The sequence below is a fragment of the Haematobia irritans genome, chromosome 1 (genome assembly GCF_050003625.1).
Source record: "Haematobia irritans isolate KBUSLIRL chromosome 1, ASM5000362v1, whole genome shotgun sequence".
In the NCBI taxonomy this organism is placed as follows: Eukaryota; Metazoa; Arthropoda; class Insecta; order Diptera; family Muscidae; genus Haematobia; species Haematobia irritans.
The window spans coordinates 270791716-270810154 of NC_134397.1; the positions used below are offsets into that span (position 1 = coordinate 270791716).

Below are 18439 nucleotides of genomic sequence, written 5' to 3' on the forward strand. Positions count from 1 at the left end.
GTAGCGCTGTTGATGCTCTGTCCGCTGTTAAGTGAGTCACTGTTAATGGGGCAGCTGCTGTTAACGGATTAACAGTGATCGCCTGTTTTTCATAGCTCAGAGGAAGTGTGTTGGACTACGGCGCAGGAAACCTGGGTTCGACTCCTCGCTCGGTCGTGTCCTGAGAGATGGTTTTTTTTCGTCCGTGTGGTGAAAATTTGCCTATGTTGATGGCAAAAGTGTGTAGCTTTTACGACCACATTAATATTTTTGGGATGTATGAGTGAGCATTTCTTGGAATGGGGAGCCATATTGTCCTTGGAAAATGTATGATGCTGTTTGATAATGGCCGATGTGGTTCTTTTCGGAGTTATGAAAGGGTAGAAAAGGGGGTGCTGTGATAGCCATCTTCCACAGTTTCCTTTGAATTTTGGTATCCGGCACATTGACTTCTCGTGGAAGGCAAACTATTGCTCTTTAGTTGGAATTTTTCTTTTTCATCGTTGTTGATCACAGCCATGTAAGTTTCCCTAAACTGTTTGAGAACTGATATCTTTTTCTTTGCTTGGATTTGGCTTGTTGAGAAAATATACTTTTCTTTTTGTGCTTCAGACTTAAAGGATACTTCGAGTGGGAAAATTCTACAACAAAGATCCTTTGAGGGAAACTAAATTTTGCTGCAACCCGAAGATTTCTCCAGCTTTAGTTGGAGGTTATCTGTTATTGGGCGATTTTGCTTGGAATTAGCCTTTTGCTGGTTGGATATCGTTGGCTCCCTGTTATTTCTGTTGGGCTTTGTCCAATATCATTTACGCTCCAAAGTCTCTTGGCTAAACATAAATGGTAATTTTGTTTTACACTTCTCTCTTGGACGAAGGAATGATACATATAACAGACTCTCAATTCCTCCACAGATTCGCTTTGAAGACCCCTTTCGTCTGTCACCATTGCTCTCCTATTTTTGCCAATAAACCAAATTCGATAGGAGAGCACAGTTATCAGTGGGTTGCTGTTAGTGCCGGTTTGCGAGTTGGTGACGTCGGTAAGGCTCAATACCGCGGTGATTGTGTCCGTCGGGTATCTTAGGCTGATAAATACCTTGTTGGGCTCTTGGGCTGTGTAAATTGTGCAGAAAGTGGAGTGAAATAACAATTTTGGATTTTTAGCCTTTCTGTCGTCCTGATATCCTATTTGAGGAAAAAAAAAAACCATCATAACAACACCGTATTTTCGGTTGATCCTTTGATTTTGAAACTTGGTGATTGAAATTTGAGGTGTAAATATTTGTTAATATAGTTTAATAAGTTTGCATAAAATTAATCGGAAGTGAAGCGTTGAAAACTTAAAGTCAATCTACAATTAATTTTCAATTTTTAAGTAATTCCCTTCGAAGTTACAGATTCCGGCTAAAAATCGGTTTTCATAATTTTTGAAACATAACGGTTGGAATAAATTTTTATTTTTTTTGCTTCCATCGGTATAAATATAACTAAAGAAAAAATATTTAAAGTGCATAAAAAAAACAAACAAAAAGACATTAAGAACATAACATTCGTATATGAATATATACGTGAATGGACAATTAAAACAAAAGAAAAATAATACCACAGGAATATATTCAAAGTGAACAAAACCCCCTCCTGCTCACCACCCCTGAAAGGCCTTTCATCGTTGGATAGCAGCATATGTTCAAAGTAAGTGATCAAGATTTTCTTTTGGTTATTTTTTGTACTTGTGTGATATGTATTTTTGGCAGTTTGTATGCTGAGAGAAACTCGTATAACTCCCGTTATTTGAGTCTCTCAGTTGATCCGTATAAATTCAGAAAAATATTAAAATATAAACTAATTTAAATAATATTGTTTATATACCTTTTTGAATCCTGTTTTTCATACGAAAATGTGTTTTTACTGTTAATTAAAATAGTCCTTGTAATCCTGCCGTTAAATACATATACACTTTAGTTAAATTGTAGTATTGCTATGCTAACGAATGCACAATAACATACTTCTGTTGAATCTGTTAATCTCCCATGTTGGTGTTACACAAATAGTCATGCGCAGTTTTGGAAGCACTGGACTTGATGTTAATTATATATGTGCATCGATTTCGGTAACGAAATTGCAATTATGATTTTTAAATGATTATCCGTTCGCATAGCATTACTATATTGAAAAATATTACCGTGGAATCAAAATTTGTATATATAACTTGGCTTGCAAACCTATTTCGACCTATAATATCGAAGAAATTACAATAAATTTACCAAAATTCATTTGATTTTAATTTGCCCCGCATGTTAACATTTATATCGGTGTGAAGAATAACATAGTGGGTCAAAGACCTAATGATCACGATTGTGGTTGTTGTTTTGTTTGCATTAGGTTAAATGTATCGAAATATTTTTTTTCGTCTAACATTCGTGATAAAATCTCGCAGATACTGGTAGTTTTTTTCTTTTCGCTTCCGATTTTAATGTTGCCGCGTTGTTAGTAAAAATAGCTCTATTTATATATAGGAAAGTTTACGAATAATTTATTTTTTTTTATAATTTGGTTATTGCATATAATTTGAGTCTGTGAATTTTGAATTCTTTTTATAGTAATTAATCTGTAATATCATTTGCTCTCGGCTATAATGTTCTACCATTTACATGTATCAAGGAAAACTGTTATGAATGTATAGTTAAATGAATTTTTTTTCTTTTCGACATTAACTTTTGGTCTTGTTTGGATTAAATATATGGATTTTCATTCTATGAATATGAACTAAATATTTTCGATTTTGATTTGTAGGGGCCGAAGGTAAAAGGGTAGGGTTACAATGTGTGGGTTTACCAGTTATTTTCGTTCGATATCGGATTTTTAGGGTAAACAGGAAGGGCGGGCTATATGTTTGTACGAATGACATCTAAGTACAGACCCTGAACACTTCGAGGTGCTCTAAACCCTGATTCTATCTTGTCTGTTGTTTTTCCATTTTCCCTGCGACAACCGCACGCAACACAATTTTTTTAAATTATAGCATCGATCTCCTTGTTCGAAGGTGGCAAGATCCCACCCCATCCGACGAGCAATAAGGCTGGCCAGAAGCGTGCCATTGCCTTGGACCTTTGAGTAAGGATAAGGGACTATGATTTTTTTCAGTGGACCGACGTATGCTACATTACTTTCAACATCACCGGCTTCATATTCGTTAACTTCAAAATTTGATCGAACAAAGAGCGACGGTTCCACTATTTGGCTTGAGGGCATCGCCAAATGTTCCAGAGGAACGTAGTCTTCCATCATCTCAGATGGGTTCCCATAAGCAAGTCGTTCCGTATGAGTTAGGAAGTGGTCGCTACAAACACCATGTTTGCTGTGAATTTTATTGGGATCCAATCCAAGTACATTGCACCATTCCGCTTTATTTTGTGGACGAAATGAGTACAATGTAGCTCTTCCACCCATAGTGGCTTTACAAATGACGCAAAATCGCTTCATTAAATTTAAAATAATTTAAATAAAAATTCATTAAATTTAAAATAAACCGAAAACACTCCCGAAGCGTTGCAAAAATTCAACAATCACCCCGCGCACCACCTCTCAACACCCCCCTACGACGATCACACGGCCTCAGGTCGTATGCTCTCACGAACCAAGCAGTGAAATCAGCTGTTACCGGCAAACCAACGATTGCAAAAATATAAACAAGTACTCGTATTAGCGTCAGCAAATATGTGTAACCGGTATTTCAGCTAACAGGGTTGCCATGCACTATCCATTTCGTTGACTATACAAAGCTAATGGGTCCAACGCAATAAACAATGCCTATAGGCATTGGAGAAACGTTTGTATTATGAGCTTTACAGACTAACAGTTATTCCGGACGGAATGTCGGTGTTTGTAAAGAATCTTACAATCGGATCGATACGACTTCTCGGCGATGACTAAATAATCAGTAACTTTGTTATCGATCCCATAAACATGCAGCTGTATCGATTATGCCTTCGGACTTAACTTATAATGTGCATAATATATGGGATATGTTCGACACGAGCACTGTCGTCCGGAATAACTGATAGTAAAGCGCATTACGCATTTTTTTTTAAAGCATTCAAATAGAGAAAGCCTGATTGTAACAAAAAAGAGATATTACCAATTTTTAATAGGAATTGTTTGTCCTTTGCCATGTTTTGTGTGGAAGAAAATCAAGCTTTTGCAGTCCAGCAATAAAAGAGACTACAGGAAACCTGATATTTATCCAGTACAAATATTTATGCTGGCCTCATTTTAATTGCTTTCCGGTATAAAAATCGCATGGCCCGTTTATTAGTACTAACTATTTTTTTTTATGTTTGAATTGTTTTTAGAGATCCAATGTGTTTGGACTTACTGCAACATTAATTGTTTTTCGGACAGCAATTTTTACCAAAAAATATATGGGAAGACAATCATTTTTCTATTAAATAATCTGAAATAATGAAAGGAAAAGAGCTGGAGTATTGACTTTTCGTCAATACGTCTTCATAAATCAATTCATTCAAAGAAGTAACCGCCAAAACAGCTGGCTTTTGGCTTCAAAATAGGCTTAGCTGATAAAATCAAAAATAAATCAGTAAAAAAATATAAAATTATAACTCTTGGATACATTTTTGATGTAACATAACACTTGTTTGTCTGCTGTGAAACAGCAGTAAGTGTTTGGTATTAACAAAAAACAAAAAAAAAAATGATGTGTACTATTAGTAAACCTCAATCAAAATTTTCCTACACTAACCATAAGATGATTAAATATATAGACGAATTTTTATAACGAATTTAAAATAAATTTTAATGAGTAACAATAGTTATTCTTAAGTATTTAATGGAGGAACTCACTCGAATTCAACTTTTGTATCATTTCTTACACCACATTTCTTAAAAAGTACGTACAGTGAAACCTATCAAATTTGAGCACTATGAATAGCGGGCACAAAAGTTAACTCCCATGTTCCGAATTTCGAAAGAATTTACTTTTCTTACAGCAAAGAAATAGAGATGCTCCCGGACTTAAAACCGATTCTAATTTGATCTTCTCAGTAAATAGAATTATATTGACAAATTTTAAGTTAATATGTTTTGGAATTAACTTGCCTGAGACGCAGTGTTGCCAATTTGGTGCTTTTAGCACCAAATTTAGTGCTTTTTGATTTCTAAATAGCACCAAATTGCCTTTTTGGTGCCTTTTCAAAAAAAGCACCAACTTGGTGCTTTCTGGCATTTTCATTTAGTGCTTTTGGTGCTTTTTTTATTTTGAACAGTATTAAGTTTAGTTGATACAAAAATTTGATTAGACTTTCAAGAGCCGAAGAAACTCAAATTTATAATTTGATTGTTATGAAGTTGGTATTGATTATTTTTTAATTAATATTGTTATTTAGAGTATTCTGTAGGAAAGTCGAGCGATGAGTGTCGAATTTTTGAATTTGGTAAAGATGTAATTAAAAACGTTTGTATTAAATTCACAAAAGCACGCACAACTGAAATAAGCAATAGACTCCTTCCATGTATTAATATTTTGAAAGTTGAAAAACATCACTAATCAAAATGAAATGGACAAAATCATTAAGACTGATCAAAGTGTATACTTGAATAGCGGTTCATAATGGTGAGTACTAAGTTCGAGTTTTGCCGCTAAAGTGAAAACTATATCAGTGAAAAAGGCATAAAATTATGCATATTTGCTGCAAATTTTATTATAACTTGATCTTAATACCCACCTTAACTTCTTAAAAGTTCTATAATACATCTTCGGAAGCTTTTTTTTGTTTTTTTTTTTTTTAGTAGAGCATTTAATTTTCGATTTTGTGGTGGAAGGTGGTAGGTTAGAATTTATAATATATTTTTGGTGCTTTTTGGCCTTGGGGAGTTGGCAACACTGCTGAGACGTTTGCTATATCAACACATTAAAAATAACCTCTCATAAGTTGTTACCTCCCCAATTAGGGAGGATAAGATATAGGCAACCGTGGATCTGAGAGGTTTCACTGTATACAGAAATGTACCTTTCAACTCGAACCAACCTGTTTTATGACGTTCATTAACAATATTTCTACCCACATAGACAAGAGCGCCCAGTAGAAATATGCATAAAACCAGCAGGAATATGCAAAATCCTGCCAGCGTTAAAACAGCATTACTTGGCTTACGATGTAGATAATGTGAATCCTTCATGCGATGATGATGTTCGTCCGTAGACAATGATGAACGTGGTCTTATTGGTATGGGTATTTTTGGTTGATGTTGCTGTTGTGGCGGGTACATTTTTAAGGTGAAGTGTGTTTTCTTCTTTTACTTTTGTTTTAATCCGGTACAAAACACTATTATTTCCGGTAATTATTTTAGAAATTTACTCGATTATTTTCAAACATTTGTAATATTTTTTGATAATTTTTTAATGAGAAAGTTTTGCTGTTTCATAAAGATAGGAAATAAATTATAATAATGCGAAGACAATTTAATCTAACCATGAACACATGTGGAAAATGCAAATTTGACTGAGTTCAATTAAATATATTTGAAATGAAACAAATATGTTTCGTGGTCACCATCCAAAAATAAGATTTTGCTCTTAATGCGCTTTACAGACTATCCGTTATTCCGGACGGAATGTCGGTGTTTTTAAAGAATCTTACAGTGTGTCGGATCGATACGACTTGTCGGCGATGACTAAATAATCGATAAATGTGTTATCGATCCCATAAACATGCAGCAGTATCGATTATGCCTTCGGACTTAACTTATAATGTGCACAATATATGGGATATGTTCGACACGAGCACTGTCGTCCGGAATAACTGATAGTCTGTAAAGCGCTTTACAGACTATCAGTTATTCCGGACGGAATGTCGGTGTTTGTAAAGAATCTTACAATGTGTCGGATCGATGCGACTTGTCGGCGATGACTAAATAATCGGTAAATGTGTAATCGATCCCATAAACATGCAGCAGTATCGATTATGCCTTCGGACTTAACTTATAATGTGCATAATATATGGGATATGTTCGACACGAGCACTGTCGTCCGGAATAACTGATAGTCTGTAAAGCGCATAAAGCGCATAAAACATGTTTGAGGTGATCGCATTACTTCTCTGTGTGTATGTGTGAATGACAGAGATGGTCCGAATAGCAATTTTTTGAGATTTCTACTGCCAAAAAGTTGTAAGTCAAAAACGCCATATACCTGTATAAAACGTAAAAAACGTAGTAAATGTCAAAAACACCTACAGGATCCTTAGATTTGATTTCAAAGACTATTTTTAATATCCTAAGTTGTGGAAACGTCATATTGAAGTATTTTAGAATTTTTGTATAATAATATTTTGAAATTTTTACTCAAAAGCAATTTGCACAATTTGCAGGCATACACGTTTGAATGCAACGCGTTTTCTGAAACTGTGAAAATTGTTGTAGTAAAAATAGGATTTAGGAATAACTTGTGGATATGCCAACCGCGTTGATTTAAATTAATTAATAACTCCCCTTTTAATACGGCTATGTGAAATCCAGCTAACAGTAGTACACTTATATTTACTATTTGTTTATAAGAATGCCTTTCATTCTCGAATAAAAAAAAACATAAATGATTCTAAAAAACGTATACTGTACAAAAATACTTATATTGCAAAAAACTAAATATTTTACTAAGGTTAGCATTTTTAATTTAAGGGAAGGGAATATAATGAAAAGACATTCGGAAATACAAAAATTAAAAAAAAACGTATGAAATACACGTTTCACACAAATTTTTTTTTTTCTGATTCAATCACGAAATTAATTGATCCAATTAATTTTTTAATTGAAATGTCTTCAATCACAGAAATGATAGTATCAATTAAAGATTAATTGAAGGTCAATTAAAAAATTAATTGATCCAATTAAAAAATTAGTTGATACTATTAGGTTTTGTGATTGATTTTTGTTTCAATTAAAAAAATTGTTGATTTAATTAAATTTTTAATTGAATATTTTTTAAAACTCAATTAAAATTTTAATTGGAAAATTGTTCGTGAAAATTTTTCTGTGTTCTAAAACAAGTGTACTGTACAAATTCTTATATTGTCAAAAACTAGGTATTTTCAGAAGGTATACGACGTTTTTGGCGTATGGTATGGTGAATGATATCCCACCTGCCACATAGGGGGAGTTGAGCTTAACACTTCTTTTATAATATAAAATTTTATACAAGAAGATACAATTTTGCTGTTTATCAACAAACTGGCAAAATGCTACTAATATTGAGGAATTGCGACGTTATGAATGTAATATAAATCCAATAATTCCAATCTAATTTAATACCGACAATATGATATATATGAATATGACTATTGGGAAGTCTTATTAGCATTTTAGACCATTTGATATGCTTTGCAAAATTAAAAATTTTAATCTTTATTCATCCATTCACGATCAACTCTTCATACACAGTCACACTGTCGTCAATCCAAGTAAAGCTCAAGCAAGAGAAAATCACCAATAACATGAAGAGATTATAATGGAATACCGAAGTGAAGAGAAGCCAAATAGTCTGGGCATGTGCAGCAGAGGTTGTTGCAGCAGCGCACAATGTTTTGTTGCCAAGATAATGATGTCTTTGAAACTTGTTTGAATTATGACCAAGTTAAGCTGATTTGTAACACGTCTTTGAATCACGATGATGTCGTCTTTGCAGTTTCTTGCTTAGGCCAACAACTTTGCTTTACCGCTTGTCATCAAATTCACTTTCTTGGGTTAATGCGAACAAATGAGACGGACAAAAACTAAAATCAACAGAAGCAATAGCAACAAGAGATAATTGTAACAAACAACAAGTAGATATGTAAGTACAAAATATACATATGCAACTCAATGTATTTAATCACACTTCAATACATAAGAAATTTGTATTTGTACACCCGAAAAAAGTATGTCAGATATTGTTAAGGGTGTTGAAAACTTTAGGATTTAAATGTACAATTGGAATTATTAGAAAATAAACAAAACTTTTCCACAGGAGCTTAGAGTCGGAGGAAAAAAAAGGACTCATTGATGATGATATATTCCCGGCATGAGGATATATTCATGGCAAGTTCATGGTTTTACACCACTTTGTGCTCAGGGTATTATAACATTGGTAAAGGTATGTAACGCCAAGAAGGAAGTTCGTTAAATTTCCAATGTCTTACAATATAATATTCTGACTCCATTTTACGTTATCCGTCTATTTTAGACACACTTAAAAAGTTATACCACACACTAATAGAAAAAATTACGTTCGATAGTCGTGAACGGGCGGTGACAAAATAAAACGGAAACGTTCACAAAAAATCAAAAGGGAATGTTCACAATCTCGTCAACCGGCGTTCACGATTTCATGAATGTAATTCGTTTTTCTTTGGCCATGAAAAGTCTTAAAATAATCGTTAGACGTTATTATGACAAACCCCGGTGGTGCAATGTGCTAAGGCAGAAAACGGGAGCCACCGTGGTGCAATGGTTAGCATGCCCGCCTTGCATACACAAGGTCGTGGGTTCGATTCCTGCTACGACCGAACACCAAAAAGTTTTTCAGCGGTGGATTATCCCACCTCAGTAATGCTGGTGACATTTCTGAGGGTTTCAAAGCTTCTCTAAGTGGTTTCACTAGAATGTGGAACGCCGTTCGGACTCGGCTATAAAAAGGAGGTCCCTTGTCATTGAGCTTAACATGGAATCGGGCAGCACTCAGTGATAAGAGAGAAGTTCACCACTGTGGTATCACAATGGACTGAATAGTCTAAGTGAGCCTGATACATCGGGCTGCCACATAACCTAACCTAACCTAACCTAAGGCAGAAAACACGTATGGTATCATTTTATCGTTGTCAGATAGACACAGGCTGTTCGCCGTTCGACACCACATTCATTGTGTATCTGATTACGCCAAGCATGTTATGTTTGGCGTGAAAAAAAAATCGAAAAAATTTTCCCATGATCTCAGTCCAAAAATAAAATTACGATCATGTTTGAGATGATCTACTTGCAAGGGACCTCTTTTTGTACCTGAGTCCGAAATGAGAGTGGCCTTACTATTTTATATGGTACACCCAAAGAAGTTTTTTTTTGTTATAAAATATTCCTAAGAGAAAATAACCCAGAGTTGACGACAAGCGATGTACATATTATCACTAATAATTGCTAGTCCGAATCAGTATGGCATTCAGCGAGTTTTCTAACTCTGAATAAAATCATTTGGTGCGTTTATAAAACATAAGTTTTATTATTATTAGAGTAGAAATGAATATAATCTTACAGGAAGGATCATGCTTGCCAATATTATTATTATTATTTTTTTTTTGAGTGTAAAGTGTAACCACATTTAACTTCATTTGTTTAAGGTGGTTAAGGCGGTTTAGTTTTGTATATCTATTTGCCATCGATGTAAACATGGGGGTTGAAGTTGTTCAAGTCAATCAAGGTTGTTGCCTTATGACGTAGACTTTAACCCTCCCGTTTGGGAAATACTACTCCACACGCCTCTTGCTGCAATTTTTACAAATTAACCAATTCCAGTTGGCAAGCAATTACATTGAAGATAAGTGGGATTTTCTCTTGGGCAAATCACGTTTATTTGTTGCTATTGCAATTCATTGACAGTTTGATTTTTGGGTAATTTGTAAAATTTTGCAACATTTTTGAGTATGCCACTCACTATGATGTCAAGAAGTTGTTTTCGTGGAAAAACGAAAAATATGTATATTTTATGAAATTAAAAATGTTAAATATGAATATCATAAAAAACTAATACAAACTATTGTACTTAACACACAAAAATAAGGGAAGCCTCTGGGACACTAAAACCAATTTAACTCTATTATATTGAATTGAATGATTATGTTTTGAGACATTTTCCGTGACTTTACTAATTTTTTACGTACGTTAGTAAAATTTACTAAAACAGAGGTAAAACTTATACACAAATAAAGCATAAAGATTACTAAATTCGTATTTCCCACAAAATAGTTCAGAATTTCTTAAAATTTGTAAATTCTCATTCTCGGAATTTTGAACTTAAATTTTTTCCTTCAAACTAAAAAAAAAATCTTTATCAAGTGAAATAAAAAATAATTATTTCTAATAAATTTCCTTGAATTTCACGAACAATTTCTCGATGTGACAAAGACACATACCCTGCGCCACACTGTTCCACAGTGTGGCGCAGGGTATAAAAACTATTATTATTATTATAAGTTAGTGCATATGTTTGTAACACCCAGAAGGAGACGAGATAGACACATGGTGTCTTTGGCAATAATGCTCAGGGTGGGTCCCTGAGTCGATATAACCATGCCCGTCTGTCCGTCCGTCTGTCTGTGAACACATTTATGTGATCAAAGTCTAGGTCGCAATTTAAGTCCAATCGCCTTCAAATTTGGCACATGTTCCTAATTTTGGTCAGAATAGAACCCTATTGATTTTGGAAGAAATCAGATTTAGATATAACTCCCATATATATCTTTCGCCCGATATGGACCCAGCAGCCAGAGTTTTATACCGATTTGCTTGAAAAAGTGTGCAAAATTTGATTGAAATCTGTTCAGATTTAGATATAGCTCCCATATATATCTTTCGCCCGATATGGACTTATATGGCCCCAGAAGCCAGATTTTTGGCCAAATTTGGTTGAAATTTTGCACTAGGAGTAAAATTAGTAGTATAGTCAAGTGTGCAAAATTTGATTGAAATCGGTTCAGATTTAGATATAGCTCCCATATATATCTTTCGCCCGATATGGACTAATATGGTCCTAAAAGCCAGAGTTTTGGCCCAATTTGGTTGAAATTTTGCACAGGGAGTAGATTTAGCATTGTAGCTATGCGTGCCAAATTTGGTTGAAATCGATTCAGATTTAGATATAGCTCCCATATATATCTTTCGCCCGATATGGACTAATATGGTTCTAGAAGCCAGAGTTTTGGCCCAATTTGTTTGAAATTTTGCACTAGGAGTACAATTAGTAGTGCAGTTCAGTGTGCAAAATTTGATTGAAATCGGTTCAGATTTAGATATAACTCCCATATATAGCTTTCGCCCGATTTACACTCATATGACCACAGAGGCCAATTTTTTACTCCGATTTAGTTGAAATTTTGCACAGGGAGTAGAATTAACATTGTAGCTATGCGTGTCAAATTTGAAATCGTTTCAGATTTAGATATAGCTCTCATATATATGTTTTTCTGATTTCGACAAAAATGGCCAAAATACCAACATTTTCCTTGTAAAATCGCCACTTCTTAGTCGAAAAGTTGTAAAAATGACTGTAATTTTCCTAAACTTCTAATACATATATATCGAGCGATAAATCATATTTTTTTACTAAAATTGTGTTCCACCCTAGTGCATTAGCCAACTTAAATTTGGAGTCTATAGGTTTTTTAAAAGTCTATCAAATTCTGTCCAAATCGAGTGATATTTAAATGTATGTATTTGGGACAAACCTTTATATATAGCACCCAACACATTTGACGGATGTGATATGGTATCGAAAATTTAGATCTACAAAGTGGTGCAGGGTATAATATTGTCGGCCCCGCCCGACTTTAGACTTTCCTTACTTGTTTGTTATACCGGCGAGACATCGGCGTTGCAGTTTAATTAAAATTTTCCAAAATTAACCTAAATTTTCTAAAATTAACCAATATTTTCCTTCCTGGTGTTCACGGGTTTACAAAAACTATGCAAGATGTATGTAAATCATTGAAATAAGGATTTGGTCGTACTTTTACGCACTTCGGATAAGGCTAGACATAAAGATAAATTACGTTGAACCCAAACAAAATTCACATTTGACTTAAAGTATGTTATTTACTTTAAGCACCACAAATCCATACACTCAAAAAACAGTGAACCCACCAAAAAGGAAAACTTTGGTTAATTTTAGAAAATTTAAATTAATTCTAGAAAATTTTAACTAAACTATATTAAAAATGAAGATGTCACTCCGATTTCACAAAAATAAGTAAATATTTTTCGACCAATTCAAGAAAATTCATTCGGCATATTTATTTGTTTGTTTTTTTTTTGCCTTGTTAAAGAAAGTTTCGAAGTTTGAAGGACAAAATTGGAGTTAAAAATTGCAAAAATGTCTTTATTACCATGATGGATAGGCATTATCGTTAAAACTTAGAAATTTTAAGAAATTCTGAACTAACATATTTTGTGGGAGACACGAATTTAATAAATCTTTATTAATTTTTGCTCCTTGTTTAGTTCTTTTTCAAAACATAATAATTCTATGAACTAAATTGACTTTCGTGCCATTTTTTTAGTGTAGTTATGATAAGCATATCATCAATCAATCTCGATAGAAACATTTTAAAAAGCAAATCGAACTTAGTTTCTTTTTTTTTTACTTTACCTTTTAAGAAAAGAAAACTATTTATTGGATAAATACTCAAGTTGTTTAACAAAACAGATGAGCTCTTCCTTGTCCAATCCGTTATAAATAATAAAATTCACATATACGTAAACTTTCTCTTAATTTTCTAAGGATTATTTATGAATCAATTTATTTTTATGTAGTATTTCCTCTATAAACACTTTGACAAAGAGGTGATAAATGTTTAAAATTACAAAAACAAAAATCTTATATGAATATCCCAGAAATATTGTAATATTCATGTGTACAAGTTGTTCCTGATGGCGTATGAACAATGTACAATAAAAATATTTAGCGTGTGAATCGGATGCGCACGAACGCCACCCTGATATATGTATGTATTTAAACATCAACGATACTCAGCTTTTAATTCATATTCCCACAAAGTCTCATGAATAAAAAAACGCCACAACAATACCCTCAAATATCAATTAAGGTGTCAAATCTTTGTCCAATTTCGGATAAAAGATCCATTCGCGCAAATTGTTGTTGTTTCTGCGTTTCTCTTGTATGAGATAAAAACAAGCATACACTCACACATACTATACCAGCAAGTCCCACACCTGCAGCTACAACAACAAACTAATCTCAACTACAACAAATAGCGAGAACAACAAACAAAACAATGTAGCAATGTTATGTGCCAGATCCGATTGAAATCGATGCAAGAATGAGTGAATAAAGGCATATTCGTGTCAACATTATCATCATTAAAATTGCACTTTACCGTATTCATTGCATAGATAAAATGCTCATACACACACTCAAACTCATACAATAGATTTGTACAAATGTGTGTACATATATGTTTTGAATTCATCAAATGTTGTTGAACATCGTGGTTTCAGAGGTAACGATCATTACCGATACCAACGTCACTGTGCCAAGAAATTGTTCAAAAGAGACGTAATATGTTACATTATTTTTACGTTTTCGTGAAAAAAAAGAAATAACAATGTAAAATGTAATTATAATCCAGAAAGTAAAAATGAATGTAATGTATATAACCTAAGGGTTATAACAATTTGAACTACGTGGGAACAAAATCATATTGGACATTGGACTTATGAACTCGATTATTGCAATCAAATTCCATTCAATAGATGAAAAAAGAAAGAAAATTTCATTGGATCCGGCTTTTTTGTTTGTTTCTTGTTGGGAAATACTTTGTTTAAACTACAATAGAGTTTTAACATAGAGCAATTAGGTGAAAGCACTTAATTTTTCTAAATCAAAAGTCAACTTTTCCGTCGGAAAGACAATATGGGATTAATAATTTATGGAACACATCGACTTAGAATGCGAATGCAAATCCTTGTCCAAAAGTCGATAAACTTTTCAATGAAGTCGTTTTGTCCTTATGGTATAGTCGACTTAAAACTGCTTATCTTTGCATGAGCATTTTTAAAGGACTTTGAGAGCTTATGAAGGAACAGGCTGAAAAAACGAATATATTAAAATTTGTTTCCTAGAATAAATTACGAACTCAAAAAAAGGGAGCCCTCTATTTCACTAAAGCCAATTTAACTTTATTTTAGTTCATGGAATTATTATATTTGGAGAAAGTTTCCTTTACTCCAATAATTCATTGCGTACGTTAGTTAAATGAACTAAAAAACGGGGGGAAAATTATACAAAAATGAATTTACAAAAGGCCTTGCTAAATTCGTAATTCTTAAAAAATAGTTTATTATTTTTTTAAATTTGTAAATTTTTTTGCAAATGCCCCCATCGTATGGCACTGAAGACATTCTTGCAATTTTAAACTCCATTTTTTTCATTCAAACTACAAAATTTTCTTTAACAAGTGAAAAGAAATTAACATTTACTTATTTTTCTGATATCGGCATGATGTCAGCATTTGTTATAGCGTTTAGTTAAAATTAACCAACATTTTTCTTCAGGGGTTCACTGTTTTTTCAGTTCGCAAAACTTAAAATTGAAAGAGAATTGAGTTCTTGAGATATCCTCACCGCTTTTTTGGCTAAATACTTATTGGAACACCCATAAGCGTAGGAAGGCCTCTGGGGAGGGGGCTTAGACCCCCCCAGAAAAAATTTAGCCCCCCCCCAGAATTTGAAAACCTATTTACGATTTTACATTTTTATAAAAATTAAACAAGTATATACAGCCGCACAAAGTTCCCCTAAAGACTTTCATGCACAATCGAATTACTTGGGTTGTGGTAACAGTTGCCGATGACAATGTTTGAAGTCTGATATTTATGAAATAGAACTGTGATTGAACTTATGGTTTAGTTAAATAACTAACAGCCTGTTTCTGTATGTCGAACGAGTTCAATCGATCGACTGAAATTCATAGAAACAGCTGTTTTTTGGTTATAAATTCAGCTGTTTGTTTCCATTTTAGTCGATCGACAGAGCTCATTCGACATACAGAAACAGGCTGTAAAGCTCCTTTATTATACTGTTTAGTCTGGTTTAGTCATCTTAATTAAAAAATAGTAATTGGTATTAAAACTATTCTTTCATAAATTAATATCTTAATAATGCTGCAAAAAAGCGTCGCCAAAAAAGAAGTGAAAATGTTCTTTTTGGGTCCGGAAGTGGTGCAAAATTGGCGGAGAAGCGACGAGTGTAATAGGAACTCGTCATAGAACGAATGTCCACCGTTTCAACAGCCGTTGCAATAAATTTGCATCACTTCTTAAGGTGTGATCCGAATTCAGAGTTTTGAATGTGAATTAATATATTTTCCAAAATAAATAATTTTTATTTATTCGTTTTTTATTTGATTTTTGGTCGACCTTTTGTTAGAATTATATAAATATTTATAAAGACCTCGAGCTTCAAGAAACATTAATTTATAGTAATTTTTATATTTTTTTATGATTTTTAATGCATTCTAACGCTTGTTTGAATATTTTCAAAAATTATCGATTTTTCTATAATGGATTTAATTTTTGTGGCAAAATTTGAATAATTTTTACCATTTTATTTATTCTTACTCTTTTTTGAAACTATTTGAAAAAAGAAAACAAAAATTACGCATTAAAATATGAAAAAGCTGAAGTAAAAAACTTCCTGTGTAGTTAATATAATCAACTTATTTGTGAGGACATTTTTGGAAGTGCTTTTAAAGTTGTGTCTTTAAAACAAATCCCAATTTTTTTTGCTGGGAAAAGTGCCGAACTACTTTTAGTTGCTTTATTATATATTATTTTGATGTCTATTTTTTATTCTTTTTTATGAAATAAAACAATAATTGAACCTATAAGTTCAGTCTATAAATTTTTAACTAGGGGGGGCTATAGCCCCCCCTAGGAAAATTGTCTAGCTACGCTAATGGGAACACCCTGAAAAAATTTTCATATTATAGAAAATTTGAAATGTTTCTCGATGGCCACAACTATGAGTAAATACTCATGCTGCAATTATATCACATTTTTTTATCGCATTTTATTTGGGTCTCAATCCCCAGGTGTGTCATATTACACTGAAACAAAGTGAACCATCCAGGGGACTAAAGTTAATTTAACTCTATTCATGGAATTATTACGTTTTGATAAACATTTCTGACTGCTATATTTTTTCGTGTACGTTAGTTAAATGTATTAAAAAAGGGAAACAATTATACCAAAAAGAAGCACAAAGATTCGCATTTCCCCAAATATAGTTAAGAATTTCTTAAAATTTGTAAATTTTATTACATATGCGCCCTGGTGGGTGTATACAATCTGTCCATTTTATTTAAGAGATTTCGTATATTTACTATTGTTGTTGCAAATTTGTATTTATTATTACAATGTTTGGAATTTTTCGGTGGCTTTGTTAGATGTGACATTATTAAATTTAGCACCAGGGGTTGCATCATGTCATGTCACTTATACAGCTGTGAACTAACTGCGAATCATCCTAGGCAATCAGTCAAAATATTGTTTTTTTTTTCTTTTGTGATTGTAATGCAATTGCCCCAATGTGGCACATGTGGTGATGTCCGTCCTTCCATCAGTTTGTTTTTTTCTTTTTGTCGGTTGACTACTTTGCCAAAGCTGGTATCAGTTCATCATTCATAACCACAGAACTCATACTGTGGATATCATCGCACTCAATTATGGAAATTGTTTGAAGCCATCAAACAATGACTCTATATTGCACATTAGCAAAAAAAAAACAAGACCCATTCACAAAAGACGCCTTTTCTCAATTTGTTGTTGCTGCTGTTGCCGTTGTTGTAGATGAGTAATAATAAATGCATTGCATTATAGTGTAATAAAGTTTTTTGGTATGTCAGGTCGATTATATTGTGTACTCTATATTCAGTCGTAGTTACCTATTACCCACAGAATCTAAGGTGAATGTAATATAATCACATAAATATTTTGTATGATCAAATAACCACAGATTGCAGTGTATAGATGCGAATGATATATATTATCCTTGTGACTAACAAATGCGAAGGGACTAGATGCCACAAAAAGCAAATGCCGAGAAATTAATGTTTGGAACTGATTGCAGTCTATAATATATGCTTTATGTTAATAGGATGCATGTCAGCATTCATACTCGAAGGATTTTGTGTATATCTAAATGCACAGAATTTTGGGCTATCTGGTATGGACATATCGGCGAGAACATTAAATTACATTTGTGTTTTTAATTCTTTAAGATAACTGTTTCAAGTACATCGGATCAAAAATTACTGTGTTAGATCCTCTAGACCTCAACTCGGGGTCTTCTAGGACACCAAAATTTTGCACAAATTGAGAGATTTAAAATTGAAATATATAGCAACACGCAGAGAAGGAATATGATCACCTCAACCATGTTTCAAGAGCAAAATGTTATTTTTGGATGGTGACCATGTAATATGTTTATGGCAAAAATGTTATTTTCTCGCCAAAAATAATATGCTTGTCGAAATCAGACACATAATCTCCGAGAAAATAACATGGTTGCGACAAACATGTTACATGGTCACCATTCAAAAATAACATTTTGCTCTTGAAACATGGTTGAGGTGATCATATTCCATCTCTGGGTGTATGAGCCAGCAAAAACTGGTTATATTATAA

The 18439-nt window shown here is 33.2% G+C and overlaps 1 protein-coding gene across 3 annotated transcripts in view; it reads right to left on the minus strand.

Annotated features, from left to right (window-relative positions):
* LOC142223961 (glutamyl aminopeptidase-like) overlaps positions 1–18439 on the minus strand; it is a 65335-nt gene that overhangs the window by 16401 nt on the left and 30495 nt on the right. For 2 of the 3 annotated variants that reach the window (XM_075293764.1, XM_075293771.1), the window contains exon 2: positions 6026–6413. The exons of the other annotated variant lie outside the window; for it this stretch is intronic. In XM_075293764.1, the coding sequence (XP_075149879.1) occupies positions 6026–6266 (241 nt within the window). In that variant the 5' untranslated portion in view covers positions 6267–6413. The remainder of the gene's footprint in view (positions 1–6025; positions 6414–18439) is intronic. 3 annotated transcript variants of the gene reach the window in all.